The sequence below is a fragment of the Sander vitreus genome, chromosome 1 (assembly GCF_031162955.1).
Source record: "Sander vitreus isolate 19-12246 chromosome 1, sanVit1, whole genome shotgun sequence".
Lineage (NCBI taxonomy): Eukaryota > Metazoa > Chordata > Actinopteri > Perciformes > Percidae > Sander > Sander vitreus.
The window spans coordinates 27,743,925-27,763,927 of record NC_135855.1 but is presented as its reverse complement, the minus strand read 5'-3'; the positions used below and the strand labels follow the sequence as shown (position 1 = coordinate 27,763,927).

Genomic DNA, 20,003 nt, shown 5'->3' with positions numbered 1-20,003 from the left:
CTGTTGAATTATTGGCTGGCGAACGAAAAGTGACATTTAACATGTGATGGGTTATAATCTTAAATGCAACACTAGCTTGATGTTATTTCTTTCAAAAACCAGATATCTGAGTAACTCTGCTCCAAAGACTGCTTCAGCCTTTGTACATAATTACAACACCATTCCACCATTATCATTTACAACAGAAGACAGACCTTTGCTCTTATTTTCAAGTATAATAATTAGAGCGGAGTGACACCGTAATAATGATGCAATAATTTTTAAAAGTTGCCTACAATGAGAATAAATTACGTGTTTGAGAGCTAACATTCAGTGTAGGGAGGACAAAGTGTTCCTTTCACTACATAAGAAGCACAAACTGTCCTTTTGTCTTGTGCATCAAATGTTTAAGAAAAGATAACCTAAGATAAGATTCCTTTATTGTCATACGAGATTCAGGTGTACTGCCTCAAAAATATACCTTATCTTACATCTAACATTCACACACATGCAACTCACATACACAATTGTCAACATATGAATGTTAAGTGAAAAGAGTAAAAGAGCTTTGTGTATTGCACCAGTTGTAATTTTAAGTAAATGTAATCATTTTGCATATGTATATTGTACAGATTACAATTGTGTCTATAAGGTGTGTGATTTCAGTGCAGAGTTCAGTGTGGTAATGGCTTTCGGATAATTTATTTTTTTATTTAACTTTTATTTAACCAGGTAGGCCGTTGAGGACCTGTTCTCATTTGCAACAGCGACCTGGCCAAGAAAAGTGTAGGCGTTCAAGACAACAAATAGTTTCACATTCAATACAGTACAAGAATACAGAATACAATATGCTACATAAAGTGCAGAATAAGTGGGTATTACAAATGCTGGCACGTAGTGAGGTGTGAGTAAGTCGATGGATGTGCAATTTACATGAACAGAGAGTCTATATCACTGCTGAGATGGTGTAAAGAGTCAATAAACAGTCTAGTGGTCTAGTTAATGAATTGGATCAGTTGTAACACAATGTATTTGAATAGGCAGTCTAGATAAATGCTGAAGTGTAGTGAAGAGTCAAAATACAGTTAGTGCAAGTTGCGGTTTATTAAGTGATGTAGATCAGTAATAACACAGTAAGCAAGTAAAAACTGTATATTAGTATTGTGGTCCTTTCTCTGATGGACCTGGATCTCGTCCCAGAGGGGAGAAGTTCAAACAGTTCATGTGCTGGGTAATGTGAGTCCTTTATGATGCTGAATGCCTTCTGCAGGCTTCAGGAGGTGTAGATGTCTTCCAAAGTAGGCAAATGTGGAAGTAGAATCGCTGTTGTTTTTTGTGACAGGACAGCTTAGACATGAAAGGGAAGAGAGAGGGGGAACGACATGCAGCAAAGGGCCGCAGGTCAGAACTGAACCCGTGGTTGAGGACTGAGTCTCTGCATATGGCAAGGCAAGGCAGCTTTATTTGTATAGCACATTTCAGCAATAGGGCAATTCAAAGTGCTTTACATGAAAACAGATAAAAAAATTAAAAACAGATAAAATACGAGAAAAAAAAAGTTACAGTGCAGTATAAGAAATTAAACATTGAAGAGCAGTTAAAACAGTTAAATATATAAAAGCAGATAAAATAACTTTCCTGGACTCAGTGATCCAGTTTTTGGAAAGCCAAGGCTTTTTGACCAATATGACAGATATCTCAAGCAGTCCGGTCCATACTTTCTAACCATCTCACCCACTATGGGTCCAGATGCGTAGCACGGCTTTGAGATTTCATTCCCCATAGTTACAGAAGCTTTTCCTTTAGTATACTCTTATCATTTTCGATGTGGTCGTCATCGCAAAGCTTAGTTCTTTTCTTCGGCAAACCTTGCAAAACCCGGTACAGCCCTGCAGACAAAAATCTCTTAATAGTCCAGAACGTGTTCTTAAACTATTTTATTTCTTCTGCAGTCTGTCTCTAAATAGTCAAGAACTCGCTCAGAGTGTTTATAAACTATTTTTTTCTTTTTAGGCCTTCTGCCTAAATTAGTTAGTTACTTCAACTAACTTTTTGACCACGACCAACGTCTGTCTCTTCTGTCAACTATTGTCATGCCTGCATCAGAGAAATAATCAGAGATATGTCCGTTACTGCAAAAGAATGTCACCGGAATAATCATAAATTCAATTCTATTATTTGTTTTAGGAATTTCTCTTTATATGTTTATATAGATTGTTATACAGTGTCAACAATGCTTATTTAAAGAAAGGCAACATCAAAAAGATAGGTCTTCAGCCTTGATTTAAAAGAACTGAGAGTTGCAGCAGACCTGCAGTTTTCTGGGAGTTTGTTCCAGATATGTGGAGCATAAAAACTAAACGCTGCTTCCCCCTGTTTAGTTCTGACTCTGGGGACAACAAGCAGGCCTGTCCCAGACGACCTGAGAGGTCTGGGTGGTTCATAGTGTAGTAGCAGATCAGAAATGTATTTTGGCCCTAAACCGTTTAGTGATTTATAAACCAGCAAAAGTATTTTGAAATCAATTCTTTGAGGCACTGGAAGCCAGTGTAGAGACTTCAGAACTGGAGTGATGTGATCCACTTTCTTGGTCTTAGTGAGGACTCGAGCAGCAGCGTTCTGAATCAGCTGCAGCTGTCTGATTGATTTTTTTTAGGGAGACCTGTGAAGACACCGTTACAGTAGTCAAGTCTACTGAAGATAAAAGCATGGACAAGTTTTTCCAAATCCTGCTGAGACATAAGTCCTTTAACCCTTGATATATTTTTAAGGTGGTAATAGGCTGACTTTGTAATTGTCTTAATGTGGCTGTTAAAATTCAGGTCTGAGTCCATGACTACACCAAGATTTCTGGCTTTGTCTGTTGTTTTTAACATTATCGTTTGAAGCTGAGTGCTGACTTTTAATCGTTCCTCCTTTGCTCCAAAAAACAACCACCTCAGTTTTTTTCATCATTTAATTTAAGAAAGTTCTGGCACATCCAGTCATTAATTTGTTCAATGCACTTAGTCAGTTGTTGTATTGGACTATAGTCCCCTGGCGATAAGGGTTATATAAATTTGTGTGTCATCCGCATAACTATGGTAACTTATTTTATTGTTTTCCATAATTTGAGCCAGTGGAAACATGTAGATGTTAAACAGGAGAGGCCCCAGAACGGAGCCTTGGGGAACTCCGCACGTCATATTTGTATGCTCAGATGTATAATTCCCTATAGACACAAAGTAGTCCCTATTCTTTAAATAAGACTCAAACCACTTTAGTACTGAGCCAGAAATGCCAACCCAGTTTTCCAATCGGTCTAGTAATATGTCATGGTCGACCGTATCAAATGCAGCACTGAGATCAAGTAATACCAAGACTGAAATTTTGCCACTATCTGTGTTTAAGTGGATGTCATTAAAGACTTTAACAAGAGCTGTCTCAGTGCTGTGGTGTGGTCGAAAACCCGACTGGAAGGCATCAAAACGGTTGTTTAGTGACAAGAAAAGGGTGAGTTGTTGAGAAACCGTTTTTTTCAATGATTTTACTTAAAAAATGGAAGGTTTGATATCGGCCTATAGTTGCTCATTAGTGACGTGTCTAGATTGTTCTTTTTTAAGAGTGGCTTAATGACTGCAGTTTTCAGGGCCTGTGGGAAGATACCTGAGAAAAGAGACGTGTTTACAATCTGTAGGAGATCAGTAGCCAAACAATTGGAAACATTTTTTGAAAAAGGCCTGTTGGTAGAATATCAAGGCAGCAGGAGGAGGTTTTCAGATGTTGTATAATGTCCTCCAGGTTTTTACGGTTAATCATATGAAATTGGGTCATATTGGCATATGTTTTGCCTGGACACTGTGACAATACATACCCTGTACTCGATATGGAAGCACTGATTGTTTGTTTAATTTTCTGAATTTTGTCTTTGAAAAAGGTGGCAAACTCATTGCAGGCCTCGGTAGATAAAAGTTCAGATGCTACTGGTACTGGAGGGTTTGTTAACCTATCGACAGTAGCAAACAAAGCACGTGAGTTATTATTGTTTTTGGCAATAATGTCCGAGAAGAAGGACCGCCTTGCATTCCTCAGTTCCAAATTATAAATACAAAGAGATTAGTTTTTCGCCATCTGCGTTCTGCTTTTCGACACTCTCTTTTTTCTGTTCTTACCAGTATGGCATTTCTCCATGGAGATCTTTTCTTATCAGAGACAGTTTTTACCTTAATGGGAGCAATGGCATCAATAACATTTGTAATTTTACAATTGAAATTGTCTACAAGCTCAGTGACTGAGACCCCTGAGAGGGTGGGTGTGGACGAGAAAATGTGAATGAATGTTTCATTGGTGTTGTCAGTGATATACCGTTTTCTTATTAACTTTGTTTGGACACTTTTGTGCACAGAGATAGTGCCATTAAAGAAAACACAGGAATGATCAGAGAGAGCAGCATCAGTCACCACAACCTTGGAAATGTTCAAACCCTTCGAGATAATCAAGTCCAGAATGTGCCCCTTGTTGTGTGTGGGCTCCGTCACATGCTGAGTCAGTCCATAGTTCTCAAAAATACAACACAGTTCTTTGGTCCCTCTATGGGTGCACACTCTACCAGGTGAGCTACCCAGGTGCCCGCTGTTGTGCTTTTTTAACCAGTGATTTTGTGTTTGTTGTCCATGTGAGATCCTCTGAAATGTGAGTGCCCAGGGACCTAAAACTGGAGGCTCTCTCCACTCTATCCCCTTTAATGTACAGTGGCTAGTGATCAACCTGCTTCTTCCTGAAAATTGTTATTTAGTAAAATAGTCAATATTTTGTTGAGGAACGAGGAATTTAAGATTTGAGACATGAAAAAACATGATATATGGATTTTATTTTATTTCACTGGTTTCTGTTGGTGTCCAGCCACAGAGTCAGTGAAATTCAGTGTGGAGTTGTCCGTGTGCACCAATAGACCTCATTAAGTCCTTCTTCGCCCTCCACTGGCTCTGGGTCCAAAGGAGCAACAGTCATTATGTAACCACACTGAGTGGCTCTGCGAGGGGCTGGCTGCAACACACACAGCTGCCAAACTGAGTTGACAAAGTCAGCTGAACTCAACCTCCTGTGGCAGAGTGCTACAGTGGGAGTAATGGATTTAATGCAGTGGGCCTGTGGTGATATAAAGGCTGGTAACTAATTATTTTACGCTTGATTAGAAACTAATGTGTCACAGACGTAGATGAACCACATAATCCGACCCAATATTTCTCTTGATCATAAGGGAACAATGACTTTAAAGTTTTTAATTTTACGCAATTTGAAATTATGGCTCCAAATTATAATCGGCAATGACACTGTACAAGGCACAAGTCTGTAATGTAAAATACTTTTATTTTTTTTCAATTTTATATGCCAAAAAATTTCTAATGAAAAAATATACAAATAAGTTATATTGCCACGCAGAAGACTGATTGCAAGAGTAAAGTGTAAAAAGTAAATTTTTTGGTAAATGTTACCATCTCACTGTAAACGGACTGTATAAGAGGATACATGTGACATGGATATATTATACTGCACCACTCTTAGAAACACTGCCAGTGAAAAGGTAGAATGTGTCTTTTAATATGAGAGTGTGAAAGGATATCAAGTTTGATTCAGTTGAGATAAGAGGCTGTGTGTTTGTGTGTTGCATTAATTTCCTTTTGTCTACAAGTGGTAAGCTAAAATTGGACGTGTAAAGAGATAAATACAGGCAGACAGCTGGAAAGAAAAGTCACCTGACGCAATGTCTGCATACCTGTGTTATCTGCATGTAGTCAGTGTAAAGGTCATGTACGCCTGTAAGCATATACTGTGTGTATGTGTGCAGCTGGCAGTCCTTCAGGAGACAATATACATGTGTTTTTATTTATTATTTATAACAAACGAGATCCTAAGCAACAAGTAAGCAACTCAAATAATATTGTTCATGTTCAAAAGGGTTAGGAAGAAGTTGAGAACTTTTCTAGTCCCACCCCCTCTTGGTTTTCATTATTCATACAGTTTTTTTCAACTGCTTACACACACAAAAATTTCATATCACACGATTTTTGAAACCTCTCACTCAAAATGTAAAATTACACAGCAAATCTCCAAAACCAGAAGCTATTTCTCAGCCTTTCACTCAGTTTTCAATTGCATAAAACACTTTTTTCAAAACACTACACACAATTCTCTACCTAAGACACAAAAATCTAACAGGAAGTGACTTGCTTTCCTTTTCTAAACACAACCAATCAAAATGCTACACTTATTTACCAGGGCACAGACACACTCCTCACATTATGTCATAACTGAACACTAACCAATCACTGCTTTAGTATAGGCCTATACAGAGGTCAAAGGTCACATTACCTGTTTTGAACAACGGATGCCAACAATAGACAGAGAGCGAGGAGAGGAGGAGGGACAGACGGGACGACAACGAGGAGGAGGAGGAGGGGAAGAAGAGGAAGGAGAGCCATCTCTGATGAGATCAGGGCCACACTTATTCATCATGTGATCAACCACAGATTGACCATGAGAAAAGCCCATCTTGAGTAGCTTTACAATGGCGTCCATACTGCATGCAACTATCTAATGACTATTTCAGCATTACAAATCAATCAACAAATCATCATCTTTGTTTGTGCATACAATTCCATACAATTCTGGACAAACAAAATTATGATGAGCATCAAACATTTACATTAAGTAAAGTGGACTTAATTTTCAATTAACATACTGAAAAGCTTTTACAGTAACGTGCCAAAGCTCTCATAACCAAATATTTTAAATAATTGCAATCCATGAATGGAAGAAATATCGCTATTTCAGATTTTAAGTTGACTGATTTGAGAAGAACCTGTTGTATCCAACCTGAGGTCATATTTTAATCATTATCAGGGTATATTAAGTAAATAACGTACATAAACCAATTGCAGGCTATTGCCATTTAGTCAATATAGTAAAACAGACTTCACATCCAGAATCAGCCAAACACCCCTGCAGCACAAAGAAAGTGTTGGTTGGTTATAAACGTGTTGTCTTCTCAGTGATCTTAAAAAACGCTATGATAAATATTATTATATAAACATGAGTACTTGTATCTGAAAGGAGTCGCTCGTAGCAACACACCCACAGAGTTCTCACCAAACTGCAGTTCTCCTCAGCTCTACAGAGCTTTTAGCATCTTTCAGGGCATTGTTTTTCTTTTCGTGCGGCAACTGTTTCTCCTTTGGGCTAGACATTTTCGGGAAACGGCAGGCAGTTGTTTTCAGAAATAATGCTCTAATTAACCAACTGTACACTACCTGCACAGCCCTGAACAGCAAGCAGACACAGTTAGCAGCTAGCTTGTGAAGAAAGTGGAACATTTAGCAGCTAAACAGCCAGATGTTTCCACGACTCCAAGTTTGTTTGTTTGTTTACAAGAAAACTCTACAGTGCACCTTTGGGTAGAATCTCAACACTTCCACCACTGCTCAAACTAGTGCCAATGAGAGCTATTTAATTTTTCATATCCTCAATATGAATTGTTCTAACTGCTAGATGTAGAAACCAAGGTACATTTTACGTTTCTTTTTTGTGACAATGGGAAAAGATGACGTGTCTGTGAGTTCCCTTTGATGAGGATTCTCTCTGCTTCTCTGTTGCTACAGGCCACCTTTGCTCAGTGTAGGTCTTTGGCCAGAAGACAGACCCTCATTATTTTTTAGCTCTCTCTGTGTGTGTGTGTGTGTGTGTGTGTGTGTGTGTGTGTGTGTGTGTGTGTGTGTGTGTGTTACATAAGACAGCTGTTCATGTGGTGATGATCAAATCATTCCCATGACTGAGTCAAGTGGAACTGAGGGCCTCTCAGACTCATCCTCCATGCACATGTCTCTCTTTCTCTCTTTCTCTCTCTCTTTCTCTGTCTCCATATGTGTTTATTCCCTTCTGTCTCTGTTTTTCTCCTTCTGCCTCTAAACTACTCTCTCCTTCTGCTTTACTGCACTTTTCTTTTATATTTAACTCACTCATAGCTCTCTCTACCTGTAACCCTCTTTGCCCTGTCTTTGGCTATTTCTGTCTTTATTTATAAGGAAAATGCTATAGGATGGTGATTTATGAGTCATGGTTTATTTTTACATAAAAGTTATAAAAAGTACATTAATAAAATGTTAAAAGAGAAAAGCAAAGCTAACTCAAATCTCTTTAGTACAACATAATAATTAGTTTTAGTTGGTAGCTGTGACAAAGCCACTTTTCTCCCATTTTGACCAGGTGCTGGTGATCTCAGAGGAAAAACATACCATTCCATGAACATCTGACTTGACAGCTGTTGACATATAAGAATTAAAACCTGCAATAATTATTGTCATGTTTCATAGAAATATTGATTATAGCCGCTTGAAAGATAAGTGTCTTCAGGTGTTCAAGTCGGTAAATTATTGTTATTGAGAAATTAACTATTAATTAATTAATTAATTAAATAAAAGTATAGAATATACCCTATCAGTACTGCACAGTAAATGCATTAACTTATTTCCCCCACTAGGTTTAGATGAAGCTGACGCTGTTTTATTTTTTTGATGGACTTGAACGGAGACTGCCCACACTGACCTTAAGGTTCCTGAATAATGAAGTGAACCAGTGGAGCAAAGAATGTACTGTTATTCAGTCCAGTGTTCCTACCAGCATCTGAAACTCACAACTCCTGTCCCTTGCTATTTCAGAGATGACTGACAACAATTCCTCACAGAACACACTGCACAGAGTTAAGAGTGTTAATATTTCATCACACTGAGCAGGAGGTGCAGAAATGAATGCATTATGAATGGTAAGTGCTGCATGAGTTGTGCTTTCTGTATGTAGAATAAGGTTAAGATCTGTGTTTATTTTTTATCAGTAAGGGTGACAACGTGATAATGATGGGATGGAGTAAGTGAGGGGATAAATATGTCAAATACAGGACTTTTACCCAGGAGACTGGGGTTCCCATATTGGGTGCAACCACAAAGTAAATAAGGAATTATTTGGTTTTCTAATAACAATCGTCTGAAAAGATATTTTCAGTTTTAAAGCAACATTGTTTAACATTGGATTCTTTCGCAATTTGGCGCCCTATACAGTTTTAGAGTGCAGTTCACTTCTACACTGCTGTCATACATATAGACAGCTGTACGTGTGCATTTCTTATGGTTACATTACTTTTGATCAAAAGCTAGTGAGTTGACAACTTTGCTAACATCAAGCAAGTGCAATAAAACAAGAAATAACAAGCCAGCTAATATTACTTACTAGTCCGACAGCAAGATGGCCAGCTCGTTGTCTATCTTATAGCCTTTTATTTCGCGAAGCTCTCGCCAACGTCTAAAAGCCAGTACCAGATTTACTCTCGCTTGGTCACTCTCTCCTTTTCTCTTCTTCAGTTTATCAAATAAAGTATAATACATCAAAATACATCCTATGATGTTCAGTTTCATTCAACTCTAATTTAGTGGTGGTTGTATTGGGTTTGAGAAATGTTCATGATATATTGTGACCCCTCATGTTTGTATATAAGGATGGACAAGATATCAGAAAGACCTACAATGTGATAGAGACAAAGATTAAAACTAGTGTAGATGATGAAAATGAAGAGTGAAATGGAAGTGAGTAAGATGAGGAGAGGACTGAGGAAGAAGATGGAAAATTTGCAGATGGATTCAGGGACTTTTTTTAGTCTAGTCTGTTTTCTACCTTTGTCTTTTGCCCATAAAGCATAATAATAAGCCAACCATGAATGAATTACTGTAATGTTCTCCCTACAGTTATTAAGAGAAGTGGGCTAAAATGTGCTGAGATTTCAGACTGACTGAAGCACATCCTGTATCACAATTCTTTTAAGTAATATTAAATATTATATAAGCGTTTCATGCTCTATTAACCTCTACAAAAGCACAATATTGATTTGTCGATTCAGTCAAAAGGTGTTCACCCAGTTGCTTTCATTGTATTGACAGGTGATGCACGCACACAGCTGCAGGCGTGAAACAGTTCAATAAAATCTCCATTCTCATAACAATATTTTTTTTTTTCTGGTTTGTTGCCATTCGTTGTCACCTGTGTTTATTCATACAAAAAGGTACAAATGCTGCACATTTTAAATATTATTTTATGTTTTACTAGTTTATGAAATTTTGATTGTATTCCTGTATCTTTGTTTTTAATATGTGATGCTTGTAAAGCACTGTAACACTGTTTTTGAAAAATGCTATTTAAATAAACATTATTATCACTACATGTTTGTGACATGTTGAACACCATTTCTTATGTGATAAATTGATAAATTCACATGGTATAGGCAAATGTGATTTTCAGATATTTTACATGCGGTACATTTACTTATGTGGTTTTTCAGCATAACACTGAAATATATTTTCATTTTTAGATTTCAAAATCTGATTTTCACATTTTTTTGTTGTTGTAAGGCATTATATCACTCTGCCCCTCCCTCTCTCCTCACCTCACTCTTTTCTCTCTTCTCCTCCTGCTGAGTGTTCTGTAGGAAAGAAAGAGGGAGAAACCAGGAAGGCAGAGGCAGCGATTCTGCATTTACAACTATGTGCATGAATGTGACTGTGTGTGTGTTGTTACCAATGTGTGTGTGTGTAAGTGAGAAAGCGAGAGAGAGAAAGGGAGGCAGACGCTTGGCAGAGAATAGAGGGATTTGGCCGACTTGTCGGGGTCTTTTATGTCACATTTCTGCCCTGAGGACCTGACCTCTGTCTCTCTGTCTGGACAATAACCTGGAAAATTAAAATGGAATATCAGAAAACTCCTCTCTGCAAAACAGCGGAACAACATCCCTCCTGCTGCCTCTGCATCAAAGAAAGAAGAAGAACTGAAGGGAAGAATGACTGAAATGTTTTATTTGTATAAACGAAGAAAGTGAAGAGGAGAGGAGGGCTTGTGTACGTGGAATTATCTGACAACTAGGGGAGGACGCAGAAGATTTATTCATATAATTATACTCTTCTTGTTTTTTTCTTCTTTGAGGGAAAGGCAAAGAGCAGAGAGGAGATAATAGGAGAGTAGAGGAAAGGGGAGGAGAGAGCAGAGAGTAGAGGAGTACAGAGCAGAGAGAGGAGAGGACCAGAGAGGAGGAGGACAGAGAGGGTAAGAGGATACACAAGAGGAGGAGAGGAATGGAGAGGAGAGGAGGGGAGAGGAGTATACAGACTCTCGATGGGATCTTGGCAATAATGAAATGTAAGTATAAACAGTGTTTTTGTGCATGAGGTGAGAATTGCACATGTTGATGCTGCTGCTGATAATGTTATTGTTGCTGTCTTTGTCAATGATGTTGATAATGTCAAGTGTAGTATGTTGTATTAAGGAAATTTCTTTCTTTTCCTTCACACATTACTCTTTCTCCCTCTTCTCCTGCTTTGATTCTCTCTGTCTCTTATTTTAGCTTTTCTAATTATGTGTACACACAGTGTCTCTGTATATGTCTCTACTCTCTCTGCAGGTCATGTTTAGATAGTAACAGTGCAGCAGCCGAAGGAAAGGCCAGTGTCACTTTGCATTAGCATTACACACGCACACACGCACAGAGAGAGAAATACGCTTTAAGTGTGATGAGCGCACGTGGACAATGTGTGTGCAGAGTTTCTGTGTATCTCATAGAAATACAATTTATTTGTTGTGTGTGTGTGTGTGTGTGTGTGTGTGTGTGTGCTGGTGTACAGCGAGAGCTCAGAAGCAGGCGTAAGAACCATACAGTCTTCTTAACCACATGGAGAAAAACAAAGACCTTTTGTGCCCCATAATAATTTGGCCAGACTGCACAGACACAGAGAGGAAAAGTAAGAGGAAGATCAGTGAGGAGACAGACAAAGATCTTGCACATCCATGTTGGATCTAGACTTTGTTTCATGTAGTAGAAACACATTTGATGATAAAATACGCACCAAGAAAGCTGCTTGAATGTCAATTTATCTGTGGCTTAATTCTGTGGCTGAAAACTTTTTTAACTGTCTGTATTGCCCTGATGTGATAAACCTAATGCATTTAGTCAGTGCTTTGTATGGTGGCAGACAGGGGCAAACGCACTGCAACTTAATGAAACACACGCAAATAGACAAAATACAAGCAAATTAAGAAAACATCGTCATAAATTTGACAACACGTGCGCAGCATTTAGCAAACGCGCTGCAAATACAGAAATGATGCAAAAAAGAAAAGCACACAAATTCCGAAAACAGAAACGAGGCAAAAAGAAAAGCACACAATCCCTGAAAACAAATGCAACAACAAAAAAACGCTGCATCCAGATTACACAACGGAAGTTCTCCAGGCCTCTAGGGGGAGCGCTCGATTTTTTACCCCACGGGGAGAGAGCGCGCTGCCTTTTTATTACCACGAGTTTACAGACACGTCTCTGCTGATTGAGTATCACCTGTGACCTGAGCCGATAAACTAGACACACACCCACCAAACGAGAGAAACCATATCTCAAACATAGACTTAATATTTACAGTCTATGACCTCAAAGCAGTTGCACACCGTATCACAACGGTGCACACCGTTCTGAAATTGAACATGCACCGGCTCTCTCTCCCTCTCTCTCTCTCTCTCTCTCTCTCTCTCTCTCTCTCTGTCAGTGGGGTCGAAAATCAAGCTGTTCCACTTAGCGCCCCCCCCTAGAGGCCTTTGGGTTTTTTTTGCATTTGTTTTCGGGGATTGTGTGCTTTTCTTTTTGCATTGTTTCTGTTTTCGGAGTTTGTGTGCTTTTCTTTTTGCTTCGTTTCTGTATTTGGTTGTGTTGTGTGTATTTGCAGCGCGTTTGCTAAATGCTGCACGTGTTGTCAAATTAATGAAGATGTTTTCTTAATTTGCTTGTGTTTTGTCTATTTGCGTGTGTTTCATTAAGTTGCAGTGCGTTTGCCCCTGTCGGCCACCGTAGCTTCGTGTAGTTTAAACCATGTTTAAAAGAATAGCTCCACATTTTGAAAAATATGCATATTCGCTATTCGTGCAGGGAGTTAGTACTACATATTTACCGTATAGACACGACAGTGATATCCATCTTCTCATCTAACTTTCGAACCCTCTCATCTCATAAATAATAGATTTCTATAGACATGGACAACAAGACAACAGAAGAACAGTTCTAACCGGAATTGTGACAGATATGTTGTCAGATGATCAAACAACATAGCCAAATAGAATCAAAATAGTTTTGCCTCAACTAAAGTACAAAGTTCAAAGTTGAATAGATACAGACAAATGTTTTGTCACATGTTCAGTCGACATAGACAGTGCACAGGCGGCATAATCTTGGCACAAATGGAACCCCATACTGTTGGGCACAGTGGCTGTAATGAGCTGGCTGCAGGCCAAGTGTCTCATACTTATGTCTTCACATAACTGTGATGTTCAGCTGCCTGATAGTAAATTATGGCATGAGTTTCCAGTACACTTACCTGTTGAGTCATTGCTTTTCTTTTCATGAGTGTTCTGCTCGTACTTGTTCGTAAATGTTGTATAGATTCAGTTACTTCATGAAACAAAGCAGTTTTTTTTTTTTTAAACAAAGCATGATTTATGAAATGTTAAGTAAAACATCATCCTGGTAGCCTAATATAATAAACTATGAGTTACTTGTGGTAATTATGTATGAAAGATGCATTTTGCTGTAACAAACAGTAACCCAAATTGACAAATCCAAAAGACAGAAAGAGAGAGTAAGAGCAAGAACAGGAGAGAGAAGGGCAGTCGCGTCCGGCAGCATTTACACACAACATCACAAAATGACTCTGACAGCCAATGGATTTAGAATTGCTTGGAGGTATGGTTTTGTTGTGTTTGGTTGCGTTATGTTTCACTGTAATGTCATGTGATCTGTTGTTGTGTTGTTTCCTCTTGCACTTGCTGTGTTAATGCATTGCTTTTTGACTGTTTTATTATTTTGTAACATAATTACAGGCTCGAGGTGGGTTTTTATGCTAATGAGTATTTGAGGTTGAGACATGAGAATGTGTTTTACAGAGCCATGTTTTCACAAATGTGACAGGCAAAATGCAGATTTGTTCTTTAGTGTTATCTCAGTTTTTACTAACATACCAAGAGTGCTGCACCTTCTGTTTCAGAGTATTTCCAGCAGAAAACATCCAGTTGATCTTCTCTGAGAGCATCATCCATTTTTCATTTGTTCAAGTTTAAGCTTCTGCCAGGTTTTTACAGCCTCACAGCATGATAGTACTACACGCAGCCTTTGTCTTCTTTATAATTCTGCTCAGTTTTAAGACTTTGCTGTTCTTTTTTTTTTTTTTTTTTTTTTTTTTTTTTACAAGATTACAATTGTTTGTCATGAAGTCTGGTCTGTCTTCATAACGTGATTAGGCCTGTTTTCAATCATTAATAAAAGGTTTAATGGGCGGAAAGCTCATAAACACCCAATGAGAACACATTTGTATGTAATGAGATGTGTTTAAAGCTGTCAGCCGGGAAAATCATAACACTTTCATGAAATTAAAAAAGCTCAATGTCCATGTCCTTTTTACCCTACTGCACTCTGTGTTTGTACTTTCATAACAGGATTACTACTCATATATACAGAGCTTAATTTTATTTGGAAGACGCTTTGGACGACAACTCAGTCAGTCAGTAAAACCACATTATGCAAAGTCAACTTCCAAAACTTTGTCAAAGTTTGCAACTGTGAGCAGTTCAAGCAAAGACAGTTTTTCATTTTACCTCAGATTGTTCAATCTCAAAGTTTTAAATATACGACGATGGAAAAAATCAGATGTAAAAATATTAGTTCCTTTTTTGTTATCACTTATAAGATATCAGCTGACCATTGAGCCAAACTCCTCAAAACATGATGAATTAAAAAAATATTTAAACTCATGCAAGTTGAAGCATAAAGAAAAGCTCAGGGAAGCGTTAAACAGGATAAAAACACAATCAGATAGACTGTGGAGCCCTAATCTGAGCAGATCAGGTTAGAAAGAAGTTAAGAAAGAAAAGCAGACAGTGGAGTCTCCTCTCTTCCCTTGTTCGTCTTGATTCCCTCAATTCTCCTCTCCTTTCAGAGGATGATGGACCTTCCTGGACCCTCTCAGCTCTGTTACGCTCTTTATACCCACTCCCCCTCTGACATCTCTCCTGATTTCCTGAGAAATTAATGATACTGTATATTTAGTATCAAAGCCATCAATAATTAAAAACACACACACACACACACACACACACACACACACACACACACACACACACACACACACACACACACACACACACAAGGTGTATCTGAATGTGTATGGGGGAGTTCCAGTCTGGGTGTGGGGCTACATGTCTAGACACAATACTGTATAGAACTATTTGTCTATATCTCTGCTCTACATTTAACCTGGGTGTTGCAAACTAGTGTGGGCAATAAGCAATGTGGTATGTAGCAGTGGTTGATACTCTATACTTGTCCCTGGAACAATCACATAACACGTCCAGGCCAATGGCAAATGTTTGCATATATCCTCCATGTCTCATTTTCAGCTCAATACGGCTGAATGAGAGCTCGGCAAAAATATGTATCTTGATATTTTGAGGTAATGACCTCAAAAATAGTGTTTTTCTCTAATCCTTTTCATACACATCCCCCAAGATGAGAATGCCTTCAAGTCCTACGCTGTACGTCCCGTATGAGTGGGAACACTGCAGTTTAAGCTTATAGAATTTTTCATTTGAAATCAACATCCAAACAATGAAAAACAAATCATAGCCAATGCCTTAAGTGGGAGTCTTTTGAAACCCCTGAACGGTGTGCTGCTTTTTCAAGTTCTCCAGTAAGATATTTGACTTTGCTCAGTCCATGACATCTATGATGTGCCTCTGTGAGTGTGTTTGTGTCCACCAGCAAGGTCATCTACATCTTAATCTGAGTGATTCTATTTCCAACCTACAAAGAGCAAGTCAGCTGACTGCTGTTGCCACCTAGTGGTTCTCTCCAGAGACAGACTGGTGACCAACTACTTTACCTATACTTGAGTCATTTACTAGTAACTATTTATCCTAAGTAAAGTAATTTGCATGTCTGGACAGTTCAGGGTCTGTTCTAACTACATGTGGTTGTTGTGTATATTCAGTAGTTCTCTATCATATCAAGACTATCTCTTCAGCTCCGTAATGTGCAATAGAGTGGAGAAAGTCTTTTCATTTACAAAACCCATACGGTAATAGGAGAACACAATGTGTCACTGTTTGGTTAGGGCTACTTATAATGTAGAGACTGGCTTTCGTATAAATCCTTTGTACAAAACAAATAATGATATACCTGTACCTGTATACCGCTAGCACAATGGGATTTAAGTCTATATGTTAACATCCCACAGTGCAAGAACTGCAAAGTGTGTGTAGGAGGAAAACATCTACAACTGAATTTAAGGCTACAAAGTTTTCAAATCTTATTAAATTTATCCAAGTATGATATGTATCTCTTTTGAAGGAATGGTGTGTGTGAACAGTCCAGAGGAGGTATCAATGCATGCTAGATGCGGCAATAAATAAAAAGTCTTGCAAATTGCTCTTGTGTCAGACATCTGTCTTTATCTTAATTCTTCACTCTTTCTGGGGTATTTTACTGTTCTGTGTGAAAAGTACTTTACAGCTCATTTTGCAATGTTGTTTGGTCCCCTCCATTTTCATTTCCCTTTATTTCAAGAATGCTCTTTTGTGTGTTCATTGTTGTATTTGTTCTACTGATACCGCAAAACCTTTGAATGTATCATACATGAGTGCATTAAAGTATGTGTTTGCGTGTGAATACGGGCTTTATTACTTTGTGTATGTGTGTAATCTTAAATTTAAATATTGGCATATGACTGAGGGGGAAAAGCCTCTTAGTTTCTTGGTTTCCTTTTCTCCTAAACCCTGCAGGCGAACAGCTCAGGCATGTTTATAACCAGGGGGAAAGTGAGAAACGACATATAGATTAAGGTGCAAGGCATCCAAGTTTCCAAAATACTATAATTATATTACAATAAACTCATCCCCTCTCTAAACAAGACACTTTTCAGTTCTGGATAAATAGAAATGATTGGTGATACCTTTTCTACAAGAGCATATTTCTTAAAACACAAAATGTCAACACAGTCAGGATCATTTTAATGAGCGTGGTTAGTGACTGCTGTAAGGTCATATAAACAGTGTAAGTTGCCATAATTCACTGTTAATGCAAATCAATTCTTACTGTTTTTTTCCTAAGTTTTGGGTAGTGATCTACAGGTAGATGAGGAATGAGAAGCATCCTTTTAGACTATCTGCATGTATCTGTACGTTATTCATTAACTGTCCCTTGTGCTTAGTCCTTGTTGTCCCTCTCACCCTCCTCTCCCTTTCTTCTTGTTTCTAACCCTCTATCATGTCTTACTTCTGTCCTCTCCTCCACCCCTCAAACCTACAATCTAGGGGAGGGATGAAGTATGAACTCCACTGACCTCTGCAGGAGAATACAATAAGCTGAACTGGCTGTGAAATCATGAGCGCTCCCACGTCAGGAACCCCAAATATGGAGGTGAAAGTGGTATCCCAGGAGATGGCATTCCTTAGCAACATACTGGCAGCTTACACCTTCATTGCAGGTAGGTCCAATCAGCAAAATTGCCATGTGTGACTGTCTGTAGTCATCAATATACTCTTGTTGTGCTACTGTATAAGATCAAGGAAGTTAAGGAACAGCGTTGTTGGCCATTCTGGTGATGCCATGGATTTCCTAAAGGACCCCTGGACCACACTTTATGAACAAGGTCTTCCAATGATTCTAATATGGATCCCTATTGAATGCATTTCTCATTTTAACTAACACTCTCTGTTTAAAAGATAAAACTTAGACAGTCAATTGAAATATTGATTCCTGAATGGAATAAATCATCATATTATCTTATAAACTAGAATGTAGCAGATGTGCAATAAGTTAAACTTGTTTCTTTGTTGAAAACTTTTCATATTTTCTTTCTGTTTCTCTTAGACCAACCTGAGAGGACAGCCTTGGTGTTTCTGGGCGGTGTCTGTGTTGGCCTTCTTGTCACACTCTGCGCCATCGTCTTCCAGATACACTGTCGAGCAGACTGTCACTATGGCAACAGTAAGCACCATCGCCACAGGAACAGGCATCATCACCGTCGCCATCACGGCTGTGCCCTCCATCAGCCCATTGACAGCAATCCAGACAACACTGCTGTTGTTGCCTCTGGAGGGACTGCGCCTGCTGGGGACAGCGAATCAGAGGACTGGGATGACACCTCTGACATGTCTTCACGGAGACGCAGACGCTTTGAGAGAGCTCTGCTGCACGCCACCATGTTCACATCAGCTGAGGGTATCTCTCACACAGACACACACATAGGATGAGTCATGCCTCATATCAAGACCATTTAATCCAATTTAGTATATCTCATAGAGTGCCCAGGTAGCACAGAGGATAAATGAGACTTAAAAGACTCAACAGCAAGGTGTCGTTTTCCAGCTATGATGCCCCAGGATGATCCAAACAGCCAACTGTTTTCTCACACAGTTGCAGTCTTGCAAAATGTTTGGCAGTACATTATATAACTAAATGCACTCAATGAATGACAAATGCAGTGATGGAAATTTAGAAACTACTCAATGAATCAAACAATGAATCAATCAATTTATTTGTCATGTGAAATCATATAAAATACCATTCCAGTAAAATGTCATTCTGTCGGTTCCTACAATTTATGAATTAAAAACAGTAATAACTAGAACGGCATTTGGAAAGCGCAGACCTCCGCCAAGACATGCCCTATCTCGCCCTACCTACCTGTTACAGAAATGCAGTACTTTTACATATTTGATAAAGTCCTCAAAGTCCGAAATGGATTAGAAAACAGTAGATAAGCAGAGCCAAACATTGCAGAACAGTTAACACTGGTACGTGAGTAAAATAATAAATTTGTTTTAAATATTTGTGTAAAAATGTTTTATACAAGTATTTAAAAGATGAAATAGACTTATTGGGAGAGGCAGTTTTGAAGAAATATTTATTTGTTATGGAATTTTTGCCTAATAATGTGTCAATGCACATTTATACACACTCACTCACTCACAGACTGTTCATCGGTACATCTCTGTGAGCCATACACACAAACACAAACACACACACACACACACACACACACACACACACACACACACACACACACACACACACACATGTTTATACTTTCAACAGTGATGTGAAATTTGATTGTTATGTGAATGGACAGTGTATGGACGTGCTTTAATCTGTGTGTGTGTGTGTGTGTGTGTGTGTGTGTGTGTGTGTGTGTGTGTGTGTGTGTGTGTGTGTGTGTGTGTGTGTGTGTGTGTGTGTGTGTGTATATATCATCAGAGCTGGACCGGGCCCAGAGGCTGGAAGAGCGGGAGCGGATTCTCCGAGAGATCTGGATGAACGGACAACCAGACATCAGTACAGTCACTCAAAGCCTCAACAGATATTACTGACACATAATCAAATACGTGTCAGTAGTCAGAAAGACATGAAGATAGACAGAAGAGCAGATGGATAAACTGTGAATTAGTCTTGCACTGCCAGACCTATCTCCACAGCGCTGCATAGGAAAAAAGAAAATATGGATAAAATGAACACAAACCATCAGGTTGGGAGTGCTGTCTGCACTGCATCAAAGAGACTCTTACAGATCAAACTATTAGTGACAGTACTGCCGGGAGCAGTCCCCTCCACTCAAAAAAGGAAAACATATGAGTTATGATGGCTCAGTCCTCCAATACAGGATGACACTGTATATAATGTTTGAAAGAATAATGTCCTTGTGCCCCTAAAAGCCAACAAGTATGACACAAAGGATCTACAGAGAACACACTGCAATATGTAACTGCTGTTGGTGAAAACTGTAAAAGAGATTTTATAACTTTTCAATTTTTTAACACAAATTTTTAACTTTTAAAAAACAGAGGGAGAGACGTTAGCTCAATGCAAAGATACATTTACACATACTGGTGCTAATACTGCTATAAATCCCCAGATAAAGAGA

General features: G+C 38.6%; 1 protein-coding gene across 1 annotated transcript; it reads left to right on the top strand.

Moving 5' to 3' along the window:
- Positions 1 to 17,413: 17,413 nt before the first annotated feature.
- eva1ab (eva-1 homolog A, regulator of programmed cell death b) lies at positions 17,414 to 19,452 on the top strand. Its single transcript, XM_078257869.1, has 3 exons — positions 17,414 to 17,567; positions 17,954 to 18,304; positions 19,340 to 19,452. Exons 1-3 carry the CDS (start codon positions 17,465 to 17,467, stop codon positions 19,450 to 19,452), a joined length of 567 nt encoding a protein of 188 aa, XP_078113995.1. The 5' UTR covers positions 17,414 to 17,464.
- Positions 19,453 to 20,003: the final 551 nt, after the last annotated feature.